The following is a 14,599-nucleotide window of genomic DNA, read 5'->3' as shown; positions in this document are numbered from 1 at the left end:
ACATCAGCTGACATGCACTATAATGTTCTACTGTGTCCATAGGTATCCAGAGGTATTCTGTCATGTCGGTAAGAGGTTTTATGAACCATTTCCAGCATTTCTATTGACCTCTGCAGCGTGTTCGTAGTCACTCCACACTCATATGTGCTACCCCAGAGTGCTACTGTTCAAGTAAAATTCACCTAGGTTGGGTGTTACTTCTAATGCACAATATCTTTGGCAAAAGTGGAAAGAACAGAGGGCAGAGACTGAACAGGTCAATCTGCATCAGTCATGGAGTACTCTGTCTCTGCAGGAGGCCCAGGCTCTGCATGCTACAGTGATGTAGCAGTTCTTTTTTTTCAAATGCTTAGACAGATTGGAAGGAAAGTCAAATGAGTGAAAGTGAAACATAAAACTGCACTTATCCACCTATAAAAACAAATCAGATTTAAATGTACAGTTCACTGAAATCTTCCAGTTATTAGATGTATTTCTTTGGCTCTGGCCTAATAAATCAAACTCAGCACAAAGGACCTCATGACATTTCAGAAAAAGCTACAAGTTAATGCTTCAGTAGAGAAACACTATCCATTGCTGATTTAAAGTACAACTTCCAAATCCTTTAAATGACCCTCAGTGGCTTTTCAGTCTCACTTCATCAAGAGTGATATGAACAAAGTGATCCAGTCAGCTGGGTCCACTGTGTTAGAAGCTGTTCCAGTTGCCTCTAATTCAGTTCTGTTTGTGAGCATGTATTGCCTTTGGCATCTGGAAGCCATTCAGAATAAATGAAATAACATACAGCACTATAATAATACCAGAAAACAATGCATAACCTATTACTGTGGCTCCTCCTAATGATCAACACAGATTTTCTGAAGCATATAACATATACAAGGTAACATATACACAGTAAGTAAGAAACTGGTCACAATTTTCTGTGGCAGGAGGTGCCAGTTATATAAATGCAGCGTCCTAATCTGTCAGTAGCACTCCTTCAGGACTGATATTTTGACAGCATGACAGACTTCAGCCTTCTCTTTCTGGGAGATAGCTTCAACTGTCAGAAACACTGAACCCACTTGCATCAGGAGAAGGATTATATTTTAGAGCACATTCCTATTTAAACTTTAAGAGTTGAATAGACCAAAGGGTATGCCTTTCATCCACTGGGTTAGGGCTCCAGCTAATCAAGGTGACATCATAAAATTGCTTGTGTTGTCTCATCTGTAGTTGAAACCCAAAAGATATTCCATTTACAATGATATACTGTAAAATACAGGACAACTAAAAACCCTTACATGAAGATTAATTTACAGAATGGTCACATTTTCTATCAACTGATTACCTAATTGTTTGAGCCCTACATTGGTTATTAATTAAACTTTAACACTAAATTCATATTAAGGTGTTTATGAGCATACAAGTTTATAAAGAGGCATAACGGCACATTTCAGTACTGTGAAGTTTGCATATCTGTGTGAGAGAAACATTTTAATCATGTTCCATTACTTCCAACTGTACCTTTAAGTAACATGACAGGTAATACAAATGGCCTTTTTCTTGGTGCACAACATCCCCTGCAAGTTTAACTATTAATGCAATGCTTTTGATAAACTACCTTCTCAATGAATTTCTGGCAGAGGTGGGCTTAACATACAAAGGCAATTGAATATTTTGAGCGAACTGTCAGAATGAGGTTACAGAACTGTTGAGCAAAATGGACGTGATCTTTTACAAAAAAAATTACACCACACACACCTTAATGATTTCAATGTGAAAGTATTTTGCTCTACACAGGATGGAAGACATTTTGTTGTCACTAGTCTACATACTGTACACATCCATTGAACTTAGCATTCACATGTGTTCCAATTGACTAAGTGTTCCCAGAGGCAGCAGGCATCTGACCCAGTGATGGCCCTTATTCTCCCTAGCAGATGCAGAGAGTGCAATTACTGCTCACACAATTACTACTCCTCACAGTGCACAGCAGGCTGTCGGGTCCAGATTCCGTCTAATGTGTCTAACATACGTACACACACCCAAAAAAGAAACCCAAAACAAAACTCATTTCCAGCATTTTAAGATGTCAAATCTGAAAATTTATGGGACCTCTGAACCTATAAATCATGACATGGAGGTTTTATTATATTATTGACAGTAATGTATGTGTAACCAAGGTATAGTATGGCTATTATTTACATTTACTGCATACCCTCAGTGATCTTAGTTTAGATGTATTTAAAAATGAAATTTCACTGACAATAAATTCTCTCACTGAGTTTTGAGGGATTCAGGGTTATTTTGGGCTTTTACAGCCAGGTGAAAAATACTCAGCAGGGAATTAAGGCTTTCTCCCATATATAGTTTTAATTAAAATCAACAATGCATTCAAAAAAGCCGCTGGTTCAAAATGTACTTTTTTGCCTCTCAATGACACTCTGTTGACCAATTTCCTATCACTTGCTCTGACTCAACCCATTTTGAAGCAACAGCACACTGACTTTATTACCGCAGCACAAGCAGACAGAGACTCATAAAGCTGATGGGTGTGATACCTCGTCTCCTACCTTGTCATGGCTTGGAGAGGAGGATAGAACAAAGGTGTGATGAAGAAGGGCACAAAGCCACCATCGCCCAGAGTGCCCCTTGGCTTTTCCCAGTGACATCCGGTTGCTCCAGATTTAAAGATTGAGAGGAAGGCCCAGACAGTGATGGAGTGCTGGAAACGTAAACAGGGCCTATGTACCTTAGTGCTTACGCCTTGCTGTGCACGTATCCAAAGACCAAATTGTTCTCAACTGAGGCACATTAGGGCATGGACACTCCCTGACTTCCTTTTCCTTTTTTCCTCCAGAAATAGTTTGCTAAGGTGTATACTTTTAATTTTTAAGAAAGGTCTATTCATGTTTTATATTAAAATTAGGGGTGTCCTGATAGTTTTCCCCCAATTCAATACTTAAATTTACCTACAGTAAATGTTCATTAAATATCTGACATTGAAATTTAAATTACTCACACTGTATTTTTCAGGAGCTTCTTCAACCAATTACTGGATCAGGTCCTGGTTCCAAAATATTAAGTTTATTAGTTTAAATTTTTGATGCGAATAAAACAATAACTGGAAGCTGGACAACACACTCTCAGAACTACAGAACCATTACAGTACAGATACTAACTACTACTTCATGTTGTGTCTACACTAGGCGTGTGTTCACCCGCATACAGAAAGTGCATGGTGTACAAAAACAAACAGAGGAGCCGACAGAAACATCACACCATCAATATTTAACTGGAGCATCTTTCTTCAGCTGCTGAGTTAGACAAACAGACCATACTCCACACCTACTTTCAGATTTTGATCCCGACAATCATTTTCCACTGAGATAACTATTAAACTTACGATGCATGTGATTTTGGTTAAAGCTTTGACTTAGAGATCAGAGTATTTGGAATAAATGAACAGCTTAAGAGGTCATCAGCAGTGGAAGGCTATCATCTGCTATTCACAGCTCTCCAAGTTTGCTCGAGGACACTGTCGACCTCTGTGCTGACACAAACTTATTGCTGGTGTAAATCACACTCTGGCCACACACCAGTCCTGTGCTCTTGCCATGAATATTTAAGCAACTATACATATACCCTGCTGTGTAACATTGTCAAAAATATTATTGCTTGCCTGAAGTTATGTTGCAATGCCTTTGTCTCAGGAAGTGCAAACCTAGACATTTGTTTACATCTTCTGTATTTCCAGACACATTCAGATGACATATTAGTGAAGAAGATAAGCTGAAGGAATACCTGATTCATGCACATGAGGTTTTTTTCTATGAGATTACTGGGGACAGACAAGTGACAGGGTGTATCCACACTAATGCATTTCTGCTCAGAGACAGATGACACACCTCCAGACCTATCTGTTCATTTACCTCCACAATCAAGATTCACAGCTCTATTTTCCACTGCCCTGTTTGCTAGAGGTGCTCTGTTTTCTTCAGCGTTAAATGAATTAAATGGGCAGACTGCCAAAAGCACTGCTCATTCCACATACCAGATATAACAGTACGTATGCATCTCTGGTATGAATAATAAACTGAAATTTGGACTGCGTTCATGCATCGCCTGCACCTGATTCAAAGTGATGGATTTTTGTTTCAGAGCTACTTGCCATGACCTCTATTTTAAAAAGGTCAAGCTGTGTTAATGTCATGATAATAAGAAAGTATATTAATACTGGCTTCAAGATACAATTACCAAACGCATTACCTTTAAATGCCAGTGCAGATTCCACACCTAAGTGCACAAAAGAGTTACACAAGAATGTCAGCGTTGTGACTACAGTTACTCTTCCAAATGAGCTGCAATAAGCCTTGCGCCTGAGAAACAGTGAGCAGGAGACAGCTGAGCCTCGGCTCTGCATGACTGCCTCTGACGACTGTAACATACGGAGGCCTGGCACTGGCCAGGTGGCTCTTACATCTGGGCCATTAGCTCTCAACCACTGCAATGACTCTCCACGTCACTGAGAGCCTGTTGAAATAATATCATCAGGACCTGTAAGTGCTGAAGGCCACCTTGCCCATTGTCTGCTCAGAATACCGAGTCATGTCCACATTTTGAATATGACCTGTCAGCTCTTAGGCCGGGTCAATTCGTGACAAAACTAGACTCTACGCTGCCAACTTAAAAAGGATACAAAACAACATTTTCAATTAATATTTCTTTGTTTTGTATCTAGCTAACAAAAAACATTAGAGTTGTCAGAATCCTTTAAATTACTCACAAGTCAAACAAAACCTAATATGGCCAACAGCAGCAGTGCATCTCTCTGACCATCAACATTATCATTGAAGTTCAACTCTAAAAATTCATTAAACATCTTTTTTGGTATAGAATTAACAACATAAGGTAAAGATGTTGTCTTTGGATGCTGCAAAGGTTCAGTCGTATTTTTCATTGCAGCACCTGAGTTTAAATAATAGATTGTTTTTCCCTGGGACCATAGCTGAGATATTCTACAGATAGACTTGTCTGTTGTGAATTGCGTGTCCCTGTCAGGTCATGGTAGTTAACACAAACAAAGCGGCCAGGTGCTTGGGCCTTACTTCCTAGTCTCCAGTCCCCTGACTGTCAGGGACACCCTCCACCTCCAAAAGCACATCTCTTGCCCTCCGCACTGCACCAAGTGACACATTCTATCCACCAAATCCTGTGCTACAAACACACAGAGCAAAAAAGTGCAGGCATGGTAAATTTTTCATGCATATGATATTCAGGCTACAGCACATCCGCCTATGTTAACCCAGGAGAGCGAGAGAGGGGGGAGCTTTGAAGATGGATTACCAGATCACGTCACAAAAAAGAGGCTGCAATGAGCAAGCAGCAATTTCAGGAAAAGGCACTCAAAGTGAGTAGTGTGTGTGAGGAGAGGAATACAGATGCTCATTTGGAACAAAGAGGTTATTTTCATGGCTTCAATTCAGAAGAATACTGTGTAGTAATGCTGTCAAATACTTTAAACCCCAAGCTAAAAGCCACTCTTTATTCTCAGAAATGATAAACACAGTCATGGCCTTAAGTTGGAAATTATAGAGCTCTTTACAAATTCAAAGCTAAGTTGTGATAACACATGAATTTTCACCTTTTCCATTATGTTTTTTTTTTTTTTTTTTTTTTTTTTTTTTCAACTTTACACTAATGCACCAAAAATGTTTTAATGTGTATTTAAACCATAGACAGGAGCTCTTGTGACATCTGTGTTTTAAGTGTTATATCTTCTACTCTTATTTCTGTAATTATTTGTGCGGTGCTCTTTTTGATAAATACTGTGGTACACTGAACAGCACTAGGCCCCTACTAGGGGCATGCCGATGGTATTCGTACGAGTTATGATGCTGTATTAAACATGTATTTTGTATGCCGAGCCTGTGGTTTGTATCCTTTGTGACAGAGCAGTGATGAAGAGGTTAGGTTTGAGATGCTGCTCAGTTTTACTCCTGCTGGCAACCAGACTGCAACAAACAAACAAACAAAGCTTTTTTTGTCCTTGAATGACAAGGCCTTGCTGATGCAGTTCCTCCTAAATAAGGAAGGACCAGGGTAACGAATGCTCAGTTCTCCATCCTGCCAAAAACTGCATTACTTTACCACTTTACCCCCAATGGGTGCCCTTGCCTGAAACAAACTATCTGGGCGTGCTCCCAGCAAAAGTGAAATACACCCCAAAGAGGGACTGTGGAAGGAAACTGGTAGTCCGAGGGTGTCAGGGAAAAAGGACCCCATTCACAAATCAGGGGCAGGGGCCATTATCATAAGCTCTCCAAAATGAATGGCAATTCATCACATCTATGGCTGGCAGTTCTCTCTTTTTCATCTCAAGGACGACATGTAGGAGAATATATGAAGATGGCTCTAACAGCAGCATGGTTACAACTCTTATGGCTTTCATTCACCTACACTAAAAACTGCATTAATAAACAAAGCTTTAATGGATAGCTTATATGTTCGCCGGGTTAGTTTTAGAGATAGTACAACACAGTTTCACCGCATTTCCTAAAAATGAACAGAGTTCACATTGTGCGCCTGAATAGTGTAAAGACCACTTGCTTTCCTTATATACAGTGCTGTGAAAAAGTATTTGCCCCTTCCTGGTTTCTTATTTTTTTTGCATATTTGTCACACTTAAATGTTTCAGATCAAACAAGTTTAAATATTAGACAAAGATAACCCAAGTAAACACAAAATGCAGTTTAAGCGATGATTTTATTTATTAAGGAGAAAATAGCTATCCGAACATACGTGGCCCTATGTGAAAAAGTAACTGCCTCCTAAACCTAATAACTAGTTGTGCCACCCTCAGCAGCAACAACTGCAATCAAGCATCTCTAAATCTCTATTTATAAGCACTTTGCTCTTGTTTATTTATTTTTTTATCTCTTTTCCTAATGCACATTCCCTTGCTTGTTGAGATGTATGTACACATTGAAAGCCGCTGTACCAGAGTCAAATTCCTCGTATGTCCGACACACCTGGCCAATAAAGCCGATTCAGATTTTTTTTAAACCCATTCAGAGGTTGTGCACTTCAGCTTGAGGTCACAAACTGATGGCCGGACATTCTTCTTTGGGATTTTTTGATAGAAAGCAGAATTCATGGTTCCATCAATCAGAGCAAGTCATCCAGGTCCTGAAGCAGCCAAGCAGCCCCATCACACTACCACCACCATATTTGACTGTTGGTATGATGTTCTTTTTCTGAAATACTGTCATACTTTTACACCAGATGTAACAGGACGCACACCTTCCAAACAGTTCAACGTTTGTCATGTCAGTCCACAGAATTTCCCTAAAGTCCTGGGGATCGTCACGATGTTGTAGTGGTCGAGGTCTGATGTGAACTAAATCAATTTATTTTTCCGGCAGCTCTCAGCTTAAAAGCCACATCATTTACATAACACAAAATTGTATAAGTCAATATAAAGCAATGAGCAAATAAAAAGGGATGTATGAGACCTAATCAGGTCAGCAGCATGTTAGCAGCAAAAGAGTGTAGTAACATTATAAGGTGCAGCTCAGTGCAAATCTCAGTCTTTAGGAAGAGGTGTGAGGTCCAGTGTTCTGTGTCTGTCCATAGCGGGGAGGTTATGTGTGTGACTAGGGGAGTGTGTGTGTGTGTGTGTGTGTGTACCTAGAGGTTAGGGGGGTGATTGATTTCAGAGCTCTGGGGAAGAAGCTGAGAGGAGAGTCCAGCACGTTTCAACTTCCTGAGGAAGAAGAGCATTTTCTGGGATTTCTTCACCAGGTAGGATGTGTTCAGAGACCAGGTCAGGTCAGAACTTGATGCCCAGGAACTTGATGTTATCCACTTGCTCCACCACCTCCCCATGTATGAGAAGAAGAGTATGCTTTGTCTTCCTGGACCTCCTATAATCCACAATGACCTCCTTAATCTTGTTGGTGTTCAGGACAAGATTGTTATCTGAACACCACCTTGTCAGGTGCTGGATCTTCTCTCTGTAGTGAGTCTCATCATTGTCTGAGATGAGACCCACTGTGGTGGTGTCGTCTACGAACTTCACAACTGTATTTGTGGAGTGAATGGCATGACAGTCATGGGTAAACAGAGTGAAGAGAACTGGGCTGAGCACACAGCCCTGTGGTGTGCCTGTGTTCAGGATCAGTGTGGATGATGTGCAGCTTCCGATTCTCACCACTTGAGGCCTATTAGTGAGAAAGTCCTTAATCCAATGACACATCATTGAAGGCATTCCCAGACGGTGCAGTTTCAGTGCCTGGGATTACAGTGTTGAATGCCAAACTGAACTCAACAAATAACATCCTACCATAAGTGTTAGGGTGCTCCAGGTGGGACAGGGCTGTGTCAAAGAATCAGTCAGTTTTGGTCATACAGTCCAGTCAGTCCAGAGTCAGGTCGGTCCACTCCCAGAAAGCACACTCACTCCACTACCGCAGCACACTGCACCACTCAATCTACCTCTTTATGTTCATAGCTCATTTTTGGCTCTAACGTCTATTCCCGAACTTAGCTTCCCGTCTTCTCTTTTAGGAGGAAACACTCTCTGAAATGTTCCCTAAAACAGGAAACAGCTTGACCTTTGTGTGTGTCATTTTGACACACGCACACACCATTCTCAGGACAAATAATCTAATCCAATTCAAAACCAATCCTCTGATCCCATATTTTTCTAACTTATCCATTAATAACTCATGATTGATTGTGTCAAATGCTTTTTTTAGGTCAATAAATATTCCCATCGTGTATTTCCTCTCATCCATAGCACTTGTTATGTCCTCCATTAGGTCGGTAATGGATAGCTTTAGGTTTGGATAGCTTTTTTACATTAATAAATAAAATCATCATTTAAAAACTGCATTTTGTGTTAATTTGGGTTATCTTTGTTTAATATTTAGATTTGTTTGATGATCTGAAACATTTAAGTGTGACAAATGTGCAAAAAAATAGGAAATCAGGAAGGGGGCAAATACTTTTTCACAACTGATTATGTCTACATAAGCCATTCCTAAATCAAAAGCAAAAGGCAACCAGAAGCACATGGTTATTTTCTGAACTAACCTCCCTATTATTCACAGTCCCCCTATGGATGGTATTGAAGATCTCATCACTCAGAGCTTCATGCCCTAAAAAAAGAAGGGATTGTTGTTATCTAATACACACATAGTCAGGGCCAAAGGCTGAAGCTGAAAGTGATTAAAACACACCCACTGAGCACATTAGCATTCACAGTGCACCAGAAGCTGCTATTTTGAATGTCCTGTGGAAAGCAGTCTGACAGTGACAAAGACTATGAAGGTCTGTGTGCTTTCTGGGCATCCAAAATATGAGTACTGACAGTTGACGTCACAAAGACAAACTCAAAGCACATCCAAAAAACTAGTGGTGGAAAAAGTATTTTGTTTCCTTACTTAAGTAAAAGTAGCAAAGCTACGGTGTAAAAATACTTGGAAAAAAATGTTCCTCTGTGCCACACACCTTTGTTGTTGATCAAAAACACATCAGCTAAACAGCCCTATGGGAGTTGAAACTCTCCTCCTCCATCTTCCATGTACTGTCTGTTTCATTTGGTTTTCTCTACATATCCAGCTTATAAATTAAGCCTGAGCATCAAAGTAAGTATGGGACTCACCAAATGCCTGTAGCTTCCTCCGGTCAACTGCTGAAACAGTGGAGTGAGAGTTCTGCCTCCTTGCTTGCAAGATGATGAATTCCATTGCCTGTGACAGACAGCAACATCAGAATGTTTTGTCTTATAATGTCTTCTTTAACTTGAACATCTGAATTAAAACCTTTTTTCCTTCCAAAGAGAAAACATTTGAAACTCCCTCAAATGGAGAGCAATGTGGAAAGTCTCACAAGCTGTACACTGGACAGCTGAGGTGTCATTGAGTTCTGGGGAACAATAATGCACCAAAAGTATAAACATCAACATAACACGTGTACTCATCTTACAGAGCCTTATGGCAACTTCAAAACCTGGTAATAGAGGTCTGCACAGGGCAGACTGGCACTGTCCCACCAGACCCACAACAGATGTTGTGGCATATGTAAGGCTATTTTTTCCTTTCTTCACGGCTGTGTATATCTAACTTGCAATGCGCTGAACAGGCTACTGTCTATGCAGAAAAGCATCAAACTGTTATTTCACCTACACTTGTTTCATTCAAGCAGCACTTTTGTATCTTTTACAGAGTTTTTCAATCAGAAGACACTTTGTGAAAAGTGAAAGATGTATGCAGCAGACTACAGATTGCAAACTGCTGGGCAGGCTCACTACAGTGAATTACAGATGTGAACAGCTGTGGTGCAGAAATCAGCAGGTGCAAGCAGTGTGGTCTTTAAAACATGACATGGGTTTATCTCCACACACTTTGGGAAAAAGAACTTCATTTCTCAGGTACGCCTCAATTCTAACATATCAACATATCAAATTAGTTTAAAAGATTGTCTCTAAAAATAAACACTACATACTTGGCAATAAAGTGTATGCTTATGCTTATAAATAAAGCAAGGTTATACAGATATGTAAAGCTCTCATTGGATTCAGAACCTCTTCTTATGTTTGAAACAGCAACATACATTTTTACAAAATAAATTCTTGCTTTTCATAACTTCAAGCTCAAACTTCCCTCTCTGTAATGAAGGCTTTTTCTTGGAAAATGAACTGAAGAAGCTAGAAGATTGAGACAGGTAATCGCCATAGTGACAAGCTCAGAAACATTCACTTGATATGGTAACAACAAATTAAACATACAGTATATTCTATTCTTGCATCTAATGTTCAATTATTAAAACAACTAATCACTGATCCTGTAATACCTGTTTTTGTATACAGGGCTATCCATGAAACCAACAACAAACAATAAAGTTCCACAAACAGCAAGTTGAAATTGATGAGGTTTGCCGGGGAGACACAGGTAAAACACCAATTATTGGGTATGCTTACAGTTAGCAACATGAAGACAGGATCATGAAAACAGCTGTCAGACAAACTGGCAGGCAAGCCTGGCATCAACAATACATACATTAAAAACTGGTCTTCTATGGAAACTCAGATAATCTGACAAAGGATTTGTCATCTCTGTCTACTAGTAAACCTAAAAAGCTAATGAGTAACAACTGTGCAGGCAGATGGGAGATACAAAGAACACTCCAGTGATGAGCACAACAAAACAAACTCCCTGAGGACACACAGTGGGCAGGTGAGGTGAACCCTAAAATGTTAGTCAACTAAATCTCCTATACATCAACAATAAACCTGCCTGAATTTTAGACCCCATCAGGACTGTGTAGGTGTGACTGTGCCTGACTGGCATTTCCGTCACTCTACTTTTAGTTTTGTTAACTTGCCAGAGTAGGACAAATTACACCTTTCCTGAAACTGTGGGCTCCATAAAAAGAGAAACAGAAAAGGAAACTGTAGTTTACTTGTATTCCTTCTGGCTCAGTGCTGCAATCTGCCGCCATAGTGACACTTCAATTATTTTTAAAAAATAAGTAGGCCTATAATATTTTGTTCTTACGTCACTGTACAATGTCCTCCATAATATAATGTTGAAATACTAAAATACTCAAGTGTTTTTTTTTTACAAGATAGTTCTTTTTTAATGACATTTCTAGTGACATTCAGATTTTGCACACTTACATTTTAATTCACTTTAGTTACATAAAATATTAACACAGTGTCAGAAGAGTTGTGCCACATTCTGATAAGTCAGTCTTAGAGCTGTGTGCAGTTGGAAATAAAAGCCTCAAGAGAATGACCTAGAGCTGAAACGATCTGCCAATGGCACTAACTTGGCAAACATGGCGTGGAAATGTAAAAACTATCGTGATCACTCCCTCCCTTACACACTATGACTGTCTCAGTTCTCAGTCTTAATGCCAGCTACAGGGGAGAAACTCAGAGCATCATAAAGCTGGATGGTTATTTTGCAGAAAATGCTGAGACTTTACAGTATGTTTATCGTTTTAATTTTATGTATTGTTTAATACTGAGGATTTGAATCGTGTTTGATTCAACTCTGGACAGTGAGAATACTAAGCCACAGTTAATAAACCGAATTATCTCCCAATAAGATAAAGGGTAGCATATGTCTCATAAAATAGAAACTTTTGTTTTTAAATAAAAATCTAATGTTTACTTGTCATCTTTCAGTTACACAAGCATGTCAGTATTTGCACTCTCAACAGTCACTGATGACGGCTGCACTTCCAGTAGTGAATGCTGAGTCAAAGGGGGCTTCGAGTCACCTTGTGGTGATGATACAATAGACTGCAAAGCCTCGGTGCTCCAGGAAAGCCTCGTTTGGCCATCACTGGGCTACTTACAGTGCGCGCCAGGAAATTTCAAACGCTTAAAACATGTTTATACAACCAATTTAAATTGAGGACAAGCTCACTTCTTCATTTTATTTTAGAAAACAAAAATCCTAGCGATAATAACTGTAATGACAGGTGGTGACCTTGGGGTGTCACTGTGGGGAGACACATAATGTGATACGGTATTAGGGTAGTACACGAAAGACAGAGAGAGTTACACAGTTATGTTCTGTTATGTATGGTGGAGGGGGGTGGAAATAAAGAGTCCGAACACTGAGAACTCATGTTGGACTGGAACTAATTCTTTTATGTCTGTTGGAGGCATACACAGACATTACAATAACTACCTTCGGACATTCATAACAATTAAGTATAACAGGACAAGCAGACCAAAGCAATATGGCGACCCGGTGTGACACATCACAGAAACGCCAACGAGTAGGCTACGGATACGCCTGACAAAACAAACTATGCGTGTGTCCCAGCAGACTTAACAGTAAAATATGTGTCGGTTAACAAATACTGTATATCTGTCCCTGCCATTTTACAGCGACTTATGAAAGAACTGACCTGTTTGCTACGCTTCCTGAAGTTCCAGCCACAGAGCGGCCATCTTCTCCGGCGTTCATTACGTTAGTCCAGTTTTTGTTCCCAGTTCTGCTGAAATAGCATATAAAGACATTCTCTTTCTTCATGCCTTGGAGTAAACTCCTTTGTATGTTTTATGGTGAAAAAGACTGCCAAAAGTACATGTTTCACCCGTAATATTTTTACAGTTGACGGATTCAGGAAGACCTGTGGTCAGCACCTGTCAGCCAGGTGAGGGCGCGTGCCTGGCACCTCAGCAGTTATTATGTTCACCGAGCAACGTGTGGCACACAAAATCACTTATAAACAGTAACTGAAGACTTTTATCTACTTTATTCAGATCCCCATTAGCTGTCACAGGGGTACAGCTACTTTTTCTGGGGTCCACTCTTGAAAAAGATACAAAACTTGAACCCATTCAACTCAATTTGTGTTATCACAAGGGCAAGGGCACTCATGAAGGAATTATAAAGATATATAGATTATCTTAATATAAGCCTGATCAAGACTGCATGCATTGCATACTTTCTTCTGTTCACACTGAGCTGTATAGCCTACTGCAACATAGAACATAATAAGCATTAAGCCCACTGCAGTATTCTGGTCCAGTATGGTGGACTAAGCTAAAGACTGTTGCCTTTGCCTTTTTTTTTGTATTTATATTGCTGTAACTCCGACAGAAGTAACAGGCCTTTTAGCAATAACACCATAATTATAAATGTATATATTGCCTTTGTGTTGAATTTAAATGTATACAATGAAATAAACCCTGAAGTTCAGGTTTGGTTTTTTAAAAGATCCTTCTGGTCACAAAAGAGGCCTTTAGGGTATAGCTAAACTGAGCTGCTGGATGGAGCGTGTTTGCTTTTTTTGATTCAGCATGTAACAGTCTCCTTCTGCTGGAGTCAAAGCTTAGTGCACAAAGCTAAACAACAATATGTAAGCAGAAGCCCTCAGGTAAATAATCACCACCTGCCCCTGCTGTCAGTCACACATTAAAGACAATGCCAATGTTAGGGCAGTCTTTACAATTTGTAATGATTTTTTTTTTTAACTTGTGATGAAACATTAACAAAGTGTTTTAAAGCCCAGTGTCAAATCTATAGCACCTAGTGGAGACTCCAAGCCACACTTACATTAAGACATTCAGAATTTAACTTGAGATATGAGTCATTTTCAATTTCAAAATCAGTTCTTTCTGCATTTATTGATTAGGTCATGAATTTAGCTAAGATCTTGCTATGATGTGAAGTGAACTCAACTAAGCTGAATCCAGAAACTCTTTGGTGTCCATTCTGCTCATTTTCACTGATAAAACTGCCTCTGCCTGACAATGCACCACATTTCCAAGAAGGTTTTCACTAAGTAAAACCTCTCGATAGTAAAAATGTGTCATTTCAATAACAGTTTATGGCTATGCAGATTCTTTACATCCAGTAAAACCCAAAAAGCTAAGCCTTAAAAACCCTTTAATTGTAGTGTACTGTATTGTCATGATCTAGAGTCAAACACCCCCAAAAAGCAGCTTGAGGCTTGTAAATCTCCCTCCCAGCAGAACATATCTAATCAAGTTAGCTCTGTCTGTTTGTTTCTACATTGTTCTGCCAAAACAACAGAGCAGCAGGGCGTCATGGTGATTAAGGAGACCGCCCTTCAACTGGAGGATGCT

At 39.7% G+C, this 14,599-nt stretch overlaps 1 protein-coding gene across 9 annotated transcripts in view; it reads right to left on the bottom strand.

Annotated features, from left to right (window-relative positions):
• Positions 1-13,181, bottom strand: part of LOC109955793 (interleukin-1 receptor accessory protein-like 1) — a 263,673-nt gene extending 250,492 nt beyond the window's left edge. For 4 of the 9 annotated variants that reach the window (XM_020592273.1, XM_020592277.1, XM_020592276.1 and 1 more), the window contains exons 1-2: positions 12,913-13,181; positions 9,650-9,737 (exon numbers count right to left, since the gene is read on the bottom strand). In XM_020592273.1, coding sequence (XP_020447929.1) covers positions 9,650-9,734 — 85 coding nt within the window. In that variant the 5' untranslated portion in view covers positions 9,735-9,737; positions 12,913-13,181. Of the gene's footprint in view, positions 1-9,078; positions 9,144-9,649; positions 9,738-12,912 lie in introns of those variants that run through there. The other 5 variants (XM_020592280.1, XM_020592281.1, XM_020592275.1 and 2 more) reach the window with 4 other exon arrangements.
• Positions 13,182-14,599: the final 1,418 nt, after the last annotated feature.

The sequence above is a fragment of the Monopterus albus genome, unplaced genomic scaffold, assembly GCF_001952655.1.
Source record: "Monopterus albus unplaced genomic scaffold, M_albus_1.0 scaffold16.1, whole genome shotgun sequence".
Taxonomy (NCBI): Eukaryota; Metazoa; Chordata; class Actinopteri; order Synbranchiformes; family Synbranchidae; genus Monopterus; species Monopterus albus.
The sequence above is the reverse complement of the archived record's forward strand: the minus strand, read 5'-3'. Positions and strand labels throughout refer to the sequence as shown.